Here is a 13,445-nt window from a genome sequence, read left to right on the forward strand (position 1 = left end):
ATCTAAACGGGGCCTTATCTGAAAAGAAAAGTGAGCAGAAAAGGCAACAGATGAAATGAGCTATAGCTGTATCCTCCTCAGGCTAAATGACCCAGAAAACAAAAGTCGGGGAATGATATATCGACCCCAATATATCTTAAATCGACCCCTATGTGTCTATCTCTCTCTCCTCTCTCTCTCTCTCTCTCTCTCTCTAACCCAGTGGAGAGATAAAGACAGGGGGTTGATTTAAGATATTTGGGGGTCGATTTATCGCTCTTTATCTTTCCTTTCCACACCCAATCCCTTTCCAACTCACCTTTGTCTCCGCTCCTTCACCCAACAACCCAACCCTGAAACCCCACCTCCCTCTTAAAACCCCTCCTCAAGTCTCCCTCAAAAACCCCAAAACCCAAATTCGATCAAAAAGTAGAGAAGAAAATGTCAGATTCTTTCCCCTCTTGTTTCAGAGTCACCACCTCCGATCATCTCCAAACCTCCTCCTCCTCCTCAGTCACCCCAAATCTCACCACGTGTTTCTACAACACACCCCTTGGCCTCGTAGCCCTAACCTGGTCCCAAAATATCATAGGCCATTCCCTTAACATTCAATTTAATTTCGATCACTCTATTCCTTCATTCCACCTCTATCTAAACCCATGGCTTTTTTGGAAAAAACAAGGTTCCAAAATCTTCCACGTACAAAATACAAACACCCAAATCGAATTCTATTGGGATCTCACACGTGCCAAATTCCTCTCCGGCCCGGAACCCGATTCCGGCTTTTATATTGCCGTTGTTGTTGACGGACAAATGACAATCCTTCTGGGGGATTCTCATGACAAGGCTTATGCTAAGACTAGAGCTAAGATGGGTTTGAAGAATTCAGTTCTTGTTTTGAGGAGAGAACATGTGTTTGGAAACAAGTGTTATACGACTAAGGTTCGATTTGGGGGTGAGAATCATGACATATCGATTGATTGCCGGAGCTCCGGCGGGGACGAGCCGAAGCTCTCGTTCAGTGTTGATCGGAAGAGGGTTTTGCAGGTGAAGCGATTGAGGTGGAAGTTTAGAGGGAATGAGAAGATCGAGGTGGATGGAGTTCCGATTCAGGTATTGTGAAACAATCATTTACTTATGTTATTTGATTATTTAGAGGTGTTGTTTAATTATGGGTTTTTGCTAACTGGTGAGGTGCATTGGAAACATAATTTTACACACATATTTTGAGAATGTTTTGAGATTTTTGAGGCAAAACTCTTCTTAGACCCTATGAACACTAGGGTTTTTAATATCAAAGGAATTATTGGATTTTGAACTCAATTATTTTTACTTTATGCTTCAACACTCTAGTGGCATATAAACCATGTACAAAATGGATTTTTAGTGTCAAAGAATTATCAGAGTCAATAGCTTTGATACCATGTGAAACAACCAATCACTCCAAATGCTTAAGTTATTAAAGATGTGTTATTTAATTATTTATATTTCAACAGGTGTCTTGGGATGTTTATAACTGGCTATTCGACGATGCCATTGATGGCCATGCCGTTTTCATGTTCAGATTTGATGAGAAGGTATTAGAAGAAGAGAAATCAGATTGCGATTTTCAGCAAAAGGGTTTGGTTTTGTGGCAGCCAGTTGGGTTAGAGTCGGAAATGAAGAAGATGAAGAAGAGCTTGATGAAGACGAGCTCGTCATCGTCATCTTCTTCGGCCTCATCTAGTTGCAGCTCTTCGGTAATGGAGTGGGCGAGTATGGAGGAGAGCGAGATGCAGAAATCGGCTGGGTTTTCTCTGTTGGTTTATGCTTGGAAGAGAGCCGGGTAGATCCTTTCACCTTCTTCATGAAAATTTTCTAAAGGATTCATTAGCCGACCCCAACTAGTTTGGGACGAAGGCTTAATTGAGTTGATTTGAGTTTATGCTTGGAAGAGTTAGATAATTTTCTCTCTGTTATTTTTCATTCATTGTATTAGGATTACTGACTCATTTGTTGATGAATATAGCCCAATCAAGCAATAGCAAAGCTGGGTTAAAAAATCTAACTGAAATATGACATTTCTTCTTCTTGTGAGTATGTGGTGTTGGGGTTAATTATAGGCCTTTTTTTACTATTTTCTTGTGATTGGGGTGTGAGTAGCTTGGGTAAAACCATCAGAGCAGGAAATAAAAATTTCAAAAAACAAATTTTCTTGGTCATCTGCTTATTCTTCATTGTCATTGGTTGGGTTAATTTTTGAAGATTTTCGATTAGTCTAGACTAGTTTTCATTAGCAATAGTATGTGCTTACATAAAGCACTTATGATAAATAAACAAGTAAGCATAATAAGATAATGATTGAGAGATAAGGAAGAAGTCAGGAAAACATAATCCAAATCTCTTAAACCTAACAAACTAGGTAATCATCCAACTATGAATTTCTTGTTTGGGTTTTTGGGTTCTTGGATGAATAATATTTTTTCAATTTCTTATGATCCAAATCCTGAGAATAGCTGTCATTTGTGGGTCCTGCAACTGAGACATTCTCATGGGGTAGCATGTGAGAGGGATCTGAGTGGAAGGATATGGACAAAATCTTGTTAAAATCAGACGCGCATGACCTTATCATTTCCTTTATTTTAGTTATTTTTCTCCAATTAAGTTATTATAGAACAGTTGTTGGTTCAGAGGCGTGAGGGAAAGATCCATGTGAGGTGGGCCCGTGCCCTCTTTTTTGGACCCTTTTGTGTAGATGCTACTTTTTTCTGTTTTCCTATTTTACTGTTTTTTTCTGATTTTTTGTTAGATGCTTCTTTTTACTTTTTTGAGTCATGATAAATTCACACCCTCTGTTGGATAATTCGCACCACTGGAAAGGAGGGTATGTGGAAGATTTTAGCCTCTTTTTGGCGTCAAGTCACGTTCAAGGGTGCGAATTATCCTACACGTGGTGCGAATTTATCGTCGCCCTATTCCTTTTGTGTATTTTTTGGGCACTGAAAGAGATGTGAATTGTTGAAGTGAGGACTGAGGAGTTACAGAAGAGGTACGTTGATGGTTTGGCTATTTGACCACAGACTTCTCTGCCGCTGTGGCTCTCCATTAAAACAGTGAAGGCCCATTCTAACCTCTCTTATCTGACTAAACTACCCTCGACATCTCTTTCATGACGAAAATGCCCTTTTTTCAAAGGTGATCTCGAACCCATCTATGATGCGGTTAGGACCAAAGGGTGAGAGGTTCGCCAAGGTTAACACCAATTCACTAGTGAAAGGATAGGGGGGTCTTTGGGCCATTAGTAAAATCCTGGATTTTACAACATCAAACTTGATTTTTATAAGCTAAAACTTAGATTAGTCTCAATAGAAAAGTTAATTGTTTATTGCAATCTACTTTTCAGAGGCAATTAAAGGTTTAAAAGTCAGCTAAGTAAATGGTTGGAAAGCTTTTTTCTGAACAAAAGCATTGAACCAAGTCTGTAAGTCTATAAAGGGAAGCTTTACATTGCAAGTGTCTCTCTGGTACTCAACTCTGTCTTTGGTAGACTTTGAAATTCGAATGAAAAGCTCTCTCTTTGTAGGTTTCCTGGAAGAAAGTCTGAAGTTGCCCATGACCTTCGTAGGCTGTAAAGACAGGGTTATCAATAAAAGTAAGGGGTGTAAATATCAGTTTCATTCATTACTCCTTCTCTATTTTCAATTAAAGTAGATACATATAGGAGACTTGCTAGGCAATTTCTCAGAAAGCCAGTTCAAGGAGAGAACGACCACCGCGTAGAAGATTGTCTTATTCATTTAAATCATATGAGGTTGCTGTTCTCTCCTGAATAATTTAGGGTTTTCTTTACTTGTATTTAGGTTATAAGTTAGAGGGGAGGGTATATATACGATTTATTTCTAATCGTAAAGGGTCCACCACAGAAAAATAAGTGAACAAAAAAATCGAAAAAATTGCACTAAGTATTGTAAATATTGTTTGAATCGTGCAGCTTTTATGGAAAACGATTCTTCCTTTCGATTTGAACCATTCAACCATCGATTCGATTTGCTAAATTGTATGATTTTAACAACAATGTTTAAGACCAAGGTTTTAAATTTCGACCGAAATTCGAGTCCGAAATTCCGGGTTTCGGTGGAGATCAAAATCGAAATGCGTTAAACTAGAAACGTTACTTAATTTCGATCGAAATTTTGAAATTTCGGTCAACGAAATTTAAGGGATTTCACCCATTCTAGATACTTATTAAATATTATCCCAAAATTTCAGCCAAAATTTTGGGAATTCCGGGCGAAATTTATGGATGAGATAAAATATGCGTTAAGAGATTTCATCTGAAATTTCGGTTTCGGTAAGTACCGAAACACATTCCCAAACCGAAATTTAAAACCTTGTCTATGACTACCTTTTACACCAGAGGGGGTTGTCCCAAGTGAAAAAAAAAGGGCGCAAATACATCATTTTCCTTTTGGAAAATGTAAGGATCAATTACTGTTGCATGCTGGAGAGTTGAAAAAATGACGAGAAAATGTTGAGTTTTGAAAAAACACTAACAAATGCTACTTTATTAAAAGAAATGTTGCTAGGGACGAAAATACCCCTCAACTTACTTTAATCTTTCTCTTCTTTTCTTGGTTTTACCATTTTACTCTTTTACTTGCAGGTTTTACACTTTTTCATTTCTAGGTTTTACTCCGACGCATTTTGTGTGAAACGACGAGATTTTCCGGCGATAGAAGCCTTCTTCTCCGGCGAAAAATCTCATTTCTCTGGCAGCAGATGCTCCTTTGTCCTGAGGGATTCTGAGGATCAACAACTATGCCTTTCTTGAAAGCCAATAGCACCGATCTATCAGTGTTTATATCGTCATATGAGCAGAGGAATAAAATAGAATGGTAAGATGAGAAGGAGAAATTGGATTATGGCCATGTTGAGAAACCACATTTGATAATTTTTTGTTGTGTTACTATGGCTAATGGAAAACTCCACTACCTCTCTTAACTTCTAAACTTGTAAAAGAGATGCTATGGCAAAGTCATATGTTCATCATTTTCGTACTATCCAATGGACATTTTATTTTCAGAGATCTCCCCCTCTTCTTCCCAACGCAAAAACAAGTACTTGAAGCCAAAACAGGATATTCGAAGCCAAAATTTACTTGGTCGAAGCCAAAAATTACTTGGTCGACGTGAAAAATGTGTTTCCTGTAACATTCGCCGTTGTGTTTTTCGCTTCGACTAAAGTTTTTTAGACTTCGAATAACTGGTTTTTTTGCTTCGACTAATATGTTTTTGGCTGCGACTAAAACTTTTAAATTCCAGTAACATTTGGAACTTTTTTCGCCTTTAACTAATATATTTTAGCTTCGAGAAATATTTGTTGACTTCGACTATCATTTTTTTTTTTGCTTCAACTATCATTTTTTGGATTCGACTATCATTTTTGGCTTGGAATAACTTTTTTTTGGCTTCAACTAGCATTTTTTGGGCTTCGACTATCATTTTTGCCAAACTTACATTTTGCTTCCAGTACCATTTTGGCTTCCACTACCCTTTTGCCTAGTGAAAGCTCTTTGGTCAACTGATTTTGGCTACAGCCACTAGAAAAGGGGAAATACTTACAAAGATAATGAGATTTTGGATATTTGGAGGAAGAAAAAGAAAATGAGAAAGGGGCGTCTCTAGAGAACTCCTTCTAACCTCTCAAGACAAATAAGCATATGCCGGAGAAATGGAGATGTTTCGCCGGAGAAGAAGGCTTTTACCGCCGGAGAAGAAGGCTTCTATCACCGGAAAGATAAAGTGTAAAAACTAAGAGAAAGATAAAATAAGGTTAGGGGTATTTTCGTCCTAAAAAGTTCTTTTTTAATAAAGTAGCATTTGTTAGTGTTTTTTCAAAACTCAACATTTTCTTGTCATTTTTTCAACTCTCCAGCATGCAACAGTAATTGATCCAAAATGTAATAGCTTTGCAGCTTGTTAAATAGTAAAAAGCAAAGCCAGTTTTAGGGCCACTGATATCGGCACTGCCATGTTTTCATAATTGCATTAACTCACCTTGTCTTTTCTTTTTTAATTAGCTTAAGAAAACCTTTTGGGAATTGCAATAACCTTGACAGTTGACTATAATTTTTTATTCCTTTTATTATTTAACTGACCATCAAGTTTATTGCAATTCCCAAAAAGTTCTCTAGAGCCAATTCAAAAAGAAAGACAAGGTGACTGAGTGCAACTAATAAAACACGCCACTTTTAATACAATGTTGGAGAGAAGGGTTTTATTGGTAGCTTTTACCGGTATGAGGTAGCATTTTCCAATTTTGGTTCTAAATAGTGGATTGTGTGTTGCCTTATCCGTGGAGTAATCCATTGTGGTGAACTATGTATATTATTGTCTTGATGGTTGTGGTTTGTTAGTATATATTTTCTCCATCTCATTTTGTGCAGGATTTTGGATGTTTCCATGTGTTCGCCGGTGGTAGACTGGCCAATGTTCTTGGTGGCAGGTTTTGGCCACTATACTACAACCCTCGTGCAGCCCAGAAAAGTACAGTAGGGTCCCAATGAATAGATTGATCTAAGGCATTCATTTTTTTGGTCCAAAATAGGGCCATAAGATGATCTTGGTCCTTCGATATTTTGTTCTCTACAGATTGCCTTCCAAAATTCGGGCTTTTAAAGTCATTCTATGGATCCTTTTTTTTTTTTTTTAAACAACCTATCTACGGCGGGGATTAAAAGAATGGTTTAGATCATCCACTGGTGTGGGCCCTGCTGTACTTTTGGGCTGCACCCAACTGATTAGTAATTCTGCTTTCGAACTAATTGTGGTAGTCTACTTCTAAAATATGAATATTGGTGATGGTTCAATAAAAAAGCACATGAACCACATTAGACCTTTTTGTTTTGGATTTTGAGAATCCATTGAGTCCAGAACTCTTTTTTTTCCTTTTCCTTCTTCTTATTGTGTGTGTGTGGTGGGTTGTGGCGTTGGGGGTGCAGAGGATTACCTGCAACGGCTAGGTTGAGATACAAAGCCTCAACCAATTGCGGTCCTTCACTGTTCTAGAATTTATGTTTATGCCTTGTTCGTTTCAGATTGTGATAACCAATTTCTCAGCCCCAAGCCGATTAGTGGACCCATAATTATGTTTAGTTTTGAGTCCAATAATTGGTTTGGGGTTCACAATTGGCTGCCACAATCTGAAACGAATTGGGCATTAGTTTTTAGTCCAATTAATCAGCTTTGGACTCCATAATCAATTCCCAATATTCAAAACGCGCCCACGATGGCATTGTGGTTCCCACCATTGTATTTATGACTACCCTTGGGGGAATGATTTTGTATTGAAATTTTGGAAATGATATATTGGCCCCTGACAGCTCCATTTAGTGTATTTATGAGTACCCTTTAACGCAAGAGGGGGCTGTCCCAATTAAGAAAGCGGGCGAATATATCACTTCCCCATAATTTATAAGATGAAAATATCCTTCATAAATATCTTATGAGGAATGATAGATAGAAGGGAGCCCTTGTCTAAAGAGCCGCAGAAGGGCTCGTGATTGGATCCACGTCATCAAATGGAAGTGATTTTTTTTTCAACCGATTTTAAAATGTAATTGAAAATGACATGGATCCAATGAATAGCCCTTTTCCGCTCTTTATGCAAGGGCTCCCTTGCATCTATCATTGCTCATATCTTATTCATTTACACTACGAAGGATATTTTCACACATTAACTTTCGCCTCTCGATTCGGACTCTTTGGTTCTATCTCACCACTTGGGTCCATTGGCACCTTCCAAGTACGTCCAAATTAAGGGTGTCAATTTTGGCTCGGGCTCGGAAGCTCGCTCGAGCTAGGCTCGAAAAAAGCTCGGCTCGAGCTCGGCTTGAATCCTTAATGAGCCGAGCCCGAGTTAGGCCAGGCTCGGCTCGGCTCGGCTCGTTAAGAATTTAATATATTTAAATATATATATTATATATTAATATATCCATTAAAAGGGTTGTCCATGGAGTGAAAAGGGGGGGCAAAATATGTCACTTCATTTTTGGAACCCCATTTGTTACTAGGACCACCCCCTATAGTGTAAAAAAAGTAGTCAAATTACACTAGGAGGGCTGTCCAGGGAAGATGAGGGGTGTGAACATAATATAACCCGAGCTCGGTAAGGCTCGCGAGCCTGACTGAGCCGAGCCCGAGCCCGAGCCGAGCCGAGCTTCACTTGTGAGCTTAACGAGCCGAGCCGAGCCTGGCCAAGCTCGGCTCGGCTCGTTTACACCCCTAGTCCAAATTCAATACTAAGTTAAATCAAGGGCATTTCTGTCGTTTAACGAGAGTATAAGAAGCCTCTATACTATATAAAGGGATCACAAGACATTAGAAAGATCCTGACCCTTCATTTGCTAAGATGACATGATCAAAACCTCATAAACTTATTGGAGGACTTGAAGTTATAACAATCCGACCGTTGGCTCACAAATGGACGATTAATAAAGAAATTCGGCAGTTTACCACTAAGGTCGAGATGAGGTCTTTGCTTGCTTGTGTGTATTTTTCAAAAGGTAATACGGGCCCACATAGCTTGAAGATCCTAACCACTCATTTCAATCTCCCCAACTTAAATAAGCCGGACCCCCAAAAATCATTACCAACAATATACTTAAGTTAAGTCGATCAAAATGAATGGTTTGGATCTTCGAATTAGATGGGTCCCACACTACATTTTTTCATAAAATACGCATACCTGGGATCATGTTCCACGACCTTCTTCAACAGATACATCTTTCCACGTGTCAAACGAATTCAATTCTTTTCGGGTTTAAAGCTGAAAATCCAGCAAATTCCTAGGGTTTACTGCTCCTGGTCATTCCCTCAAACAAGCCCATTTTCCATGGAAAAGGTAAAGAAATTCCTGTTAGAATTTTTCTTCTTAGATCTGCTACTTGCTATTGAATATCAATCAATGAAAAATTCATTGAATAGAAACTGAATTTTGATCTCAATTTCAATACTGTAGTTTAAATTTTCCATTTTCTATCTGAATTTAGCAAAAAGGAGTAGTTAGTTTTTTTTTTTTTTTTTTTCGATTTTGGTAAAATTAGGAGCTTGGGTTAGTTTTAACCATGGATTTAGGAGATGGGTCCTTGAGATCTAGGTCTGAGGAGGAACAAAAGGGAGAAACCCTAGAAATAGGTACTTGTTTTTATGAAATTGAGTTAGGGGTTAGTAGGCCTTGTGATAATGAATTTGGGGATTTGGTTTCTGTTGAACATGTAGAGATTGAAACTGTGGAAAAATTGTCAAATCTTAATGACGAGAAGTTAGGGATTAATGGATCCTGTGTTGAAGAGATTGGGGATTTAGGGCTCAAAAAACACATGTTTGAAACCTCTTTAGAAACAAATGAGGAAAGGATCGAAATCAAGAAAGAAGTTATAATGCGATCGGAGGAAGTTGGATCTCCTTTAGGAGAAGCATGTTTGGATGAAATTAAGTTAAGGTTTAATGGCTCTTTTGCTGATAAGATTGGGGATTTGCGTAGGGGAGAGCATGGGAGAAACACAAGTGCCATACAATCTAATGGGAAAGGCATTGACGTTGTGAATGCAGTAGAAACGCCGGTGAAGTCAATTGGGTCTCCTTCAAGAGACTCTGAAGGGACTCCAAGATTGAAAGGGTATGGGTTGAGGAAGTGGAGGAGGGTAAGGAGAGATCATACTAAGGATGGTTGTAATGGGGCAGATCTTAATCGAGTACTAAAACGTGGGTTGTCTAATGCAGAGGCTGTGAAAGCCCGAGATTTGTCTAGTGGTCACAAACAAAAGAGTGAGGGTTCAGTTGCATCTGTGGATTCCGCAGTGAAAAATGTAGCATTTTCCAATTTGCCAGTTGGGGTCTCAGATTCTGAATCTGTGTTTGCCTTAGGGACTGATTCTGAGAACAGCGAGGACCAAAATAGCAAATCATCGACAGCTGCAAGTGTTCCAAAATCTAAGATGGAAGTTCATGTAGGTATTGGATTTGTGAAAGAGAAAAACAAGGGGAAGAATTTTAGTGGCAAGAGCTTGGGTAATGCCATTCATAGAGCTCAACATGGAAAAGGAAAGGTTGAAACCAGTAAGAAGCTGAGAGGTGAAAGCGTAAAAAATGAAAACGATAACTCATATTCTAGTGTTGAATCTGACTTGAGAAGTTCTAATGCCATCGCTACACAGGTGGGTCGATTTCCTGCAGTTAGTAATGGAAGGCAGAGTGAGAGGTCTTTGAATTATGATGGAGAGAATAGCGATGAAGTACAGTTGAGTGAGCCACAATCTAGTATGGAAGTTCGAGCGGCCTGTTACAAAGATAATGAGGAAGAAGCTGAGGACATTTCGAGAGACAATCTGGCTGCTGACGTGGCAGAGGATGAGAAGAAAGAAGACGACGAGAACGATGAGCCAAATATGGATCGGGATCCTTTGCTCGAGTCAGTTGCTTTTCTTCAGGCTACACAGGAAGCACTTGAAAAAGGTAATTTAACAACGCCCTCTCTTTTCTCTTTTCTGCTACATAGGGTGTTTTTTTTTTTGCTCAGTTTCTCTCATCCTATTTTTCCTATCTATATATAAGTGGCATTCTTTGTTTTGGTTTGGCGTTGCCTTTTATATTTGGTGAGTAATGTGGGATGTTGGTGTTAAAATCATCGGAATGATCAGATCCATCACGATAGTATTAATCATCTATTATCGAATTAAAAGTTTGCAAACAAATTGAAGCATTATAGAATAATTGCTTAGCTTTGCAGTCCTTTTAGAATGATTAATAAACAGTAAACTGACCTAATGCAGAAATAAATTGATAGGGAATCATGTTTGTCCTGTGAAGACTGGATATGCATAACCTGGCTACACCTTGCCATGAGCTGGAGCTAAGGAAATAACTAAAATATGGCATGAATTTATTGAATTTGCTTGGTATTCGGGTTGATCGTTGCTGTTTTAGCTTCAGGTTGGCAAACACTTAAAAACAGGTGCAGTCTTTATGTTTGGCACCTCACTTTTTTATTGCATTTGTAGAAAACTAACAGAGGCCGATTGAAAATTATATGGAAACTTGTTCATATGCATCCCTACATTTAATGATCTTGAGTGTGCTAGCAGAGCATCCCAATGAACCCCCTTATAGGTGTTCAATAGACCACTCCCGACATTCAACCGACCACTCCCAACCCTGAACCTATTTATAACTGTCATGTCTTCCATTTTGCTCCCCTTGGCCTTTTGGCTTCTAAGTGATAGCCTACTAAAATATGCTCAAGATACATCACATGTGAGGTTTCGAATGCATCGCTAGCATCTTTGGTTTAGGTTTACATTGCATGGTTGTCACACAAAAGAGCTAAATTAAGGTAAATCATGCATGAATGCATGATGATAGTAGAATCTACGAAAATTTTATTGAGTGGATAATATCCAGAATTACAGCTACGGGGACTACCTATTTTTTGATGTCATGATTAAATGTGGCCCAGTTGCAACCGTCAAATCCAGGTTTGGCACTGACACATGTCTGTGTCTAAATTAGGCAGTTTAGAATGCAGAGACAAGTCCCACACTTTTCCAAGTCAGAAATTCTACAAATCTCTGTTGTTCGGAGAAATAAATCGGGGATCTAAGCGCTGGGTGTGTAACTTCATTATTCTTTAGAATTCACTTTCCGAAATTGATATTGTAATTCATGGAAACTGGACGAAATCATTATGCCGAATCTCTACCAAGTTTCACACTAGATAAATTGCTGGAAGTTGTGTAGAGGCTTGATGATTATGTTGCATGTGCTGTTATAAGAATTTGTTTTTGAAATTATATGATAGTTTATTTATCACGACAAAAATGCACACATCTGAGTCTTGTAGTTAAGACAACAGTATATATTTAGTTTAGACTTTAGATCACCGTGTTTTGATAAAAATTGTCTATCTTTTCAGAAAAAAAAATGTTTAGATCACGGGGTTGGGCCTCTAGCTCATTGGTTAAGGCTGTCTTCTTTGATTATGAGGTCGGGGGTTCAATCCCAGTTTACCTATCAAAAAATAATAATAATATTCAGGTCACTGTATTGAAGTTTCAAGTGCATCTATTCAACAGTTTGAATGATATCTTCAAAACCTAACCATATCAGTGAAAGGTGAATGATTAGAGTAACAAAAGTTGGTATACAATGTTGAAGTTACATGTCCTTTGATTCAAAGTTTTCTATCTGAATTGGATTTCATGTCTATTTGTAGAAATTCAAAAATTTGGGGAGATTGGGAAGGAAGTAATTTCACAACGAGACGACTCCATGCATGGTCTTCGTTCGTCTGGCGAGTTTGATGTTCAAACAAGGGTTCATGAACCCAAGTCATCTAAGCTGGAACATTTCGAAGAGACCGAAGGAAGTAGCTTCTCTCCCATGGAAGCCCAATTAACTGACCTTAGCCAGGAGGTAAGTCTTTTGGAGCACTTATTGGAAGAGACATCGATAACTCTCAAGGCCAAGGAATCTAAGGCGCTCGAGCTTGAATCCATTTTGAATGGAACCCAGTTGCCAAAAAAGGAAACCAAAAACAATCTACTAAAGGACACAAGCAAAGTAGTGGAGATTGAACTTGAGGATCTATTCAAGAAGAAGATAGAAGCTGAAATTGAGTATCTGATGATGACAAGAACAACCCGAAAGTTGAAAGTTGAGGCTGAGAATCAGATCACTCGTTTTGAAGAACAGAAATCTCTTGTTGAGGACCAAGCAAGGATGGTGCTTAAGCTTAGGGACACTGAAAACAAGGCTACCTTGTTGAAGAGACAAGCAGAGGAATTGGAGACTCGTAGTAAAGAGCTATTAAGAACTGAAGAGGTTTTGAAGATGCAGAACAGTGTCTGTAAACTGACCTTGCTCTCTTTTATCCAGTTTCTAATGTTTTGTATAGTTTTTGGGTTGTTTCTCTTGCAACTGTTGCCCCATTCTACTGGGGTTGTACCCACCTAGGTAAGGAAAAAAAGGGAAAATAGTGTATTTTCATCATCTTTTGAATGTTAAATTTTATGGTTCCCTTTCTTGTGCTCCATGTGTTTTTGGAGCCCTTGAATCATGCCTGGAAGGAGGGTTCTCTCTTTGGCTTTGATGATTATATATAGGGGGCTGTTTGGACGTATGGAAAATTTTTATTGGAATTATTTTTTATGAAAAATGATTTTTCAAGTGCTTGGTAAATTCATTTTCCGTTAAAATGTTTTTCCAAACTTAAAAATATTCCCTATTTTCAAGAAAAATTTCTAACTCTACTAGTTCTTAAGAGTTTTCCTGTCGCCATGAGAAGGGGGTAATGCGGGTGGGAGAAGGAGAGACTTGACAGGGCACAGAAGTGGCTAAAAACAAGGAAAAAAAATTCATGCTAGCCAAACGAGCCCCTTAGAATTCTTTTTTTCATGGACCTTTTTTTCCCTAGATCCAAACACCCTCAGT

The 13,445-nt window shown here is 38.5% G+C and overlaps 2 protein-coding genes across 3 annotated transcripts; both read left to right on the forward strand.

Moving 5' to 3' along the window:
• The first annotated feature begins 211 nt into the window (after positions 1-211).
• On the forward strand, positions 212-4,893 carry LOC143856243 (uncharacterized). Of its 2 annotated transcripts, none has more exons than XM_077366401.1 (3): positions 212-1,092; positions 1,476-1,804; positions 4,622-4,893. In XM_077366401.1, the coding sequence occupies exons 1-3, from the start codon at positions 421-423 to the stop codon at positions 4,668-4,670; spliced, it is 1,050 nt and encodes a 349-aa protein (XP_077222516.1). In that variant the 5' UTR covers positions 212-420; the 3' UTR covers positions 4,671-4,893. The 2 variants fall into 2 exon arrangements, with proteins under 2 accessions (XP_077222516.1, XP_077222517.1); XM_077366402.1 differs by lacking the exon at positions 4,622-4,893 and adding an exon at positions 3,542-3,605.
• A 4,001-nt stretch (positions 4,894-8,894) lies between these two features.
• On the forward strand, positions 8,895-13,045 carry LOC143856395 (WPP domain-interacting protein 2-like). Its single transcript, XM_077366598.1, has 2 exons — positions 8,895-10,472; positions 12,229-13,045. The coding sequence occupies exons 1-2, from the start codon at positions 9,083-9,085 to the stop codon at positions 12,966-12,968; spliced, it is 2,130 nt and encodes a 709-aa protein (XP_077222713.1). The 5' UTR covers positions 8,895-9,082; the 3' UTR covers positions 12,969-13,045.
• The last annotated feature ends 400 nt before the right edge of the window (positions 13,046-13,445 follow it).

This window comes from Tasmannia lanceolata, unplaced genomic scaffold, assembly GCF_043159265.1.
Source record: "Tasmannia lanceolata isolate RefF3 unplaced genomic scaffold, GAP_Taslan_0.1 ptg000023l, whole genome shotgun sequence".
NCBI classification, from domain to species: Eukaryota; Viridiplantae; Streptophyta; class Magnoliopsida; order Canellales; family Winteraceae; genus Tasmannia; species Tasmannia lanceolata.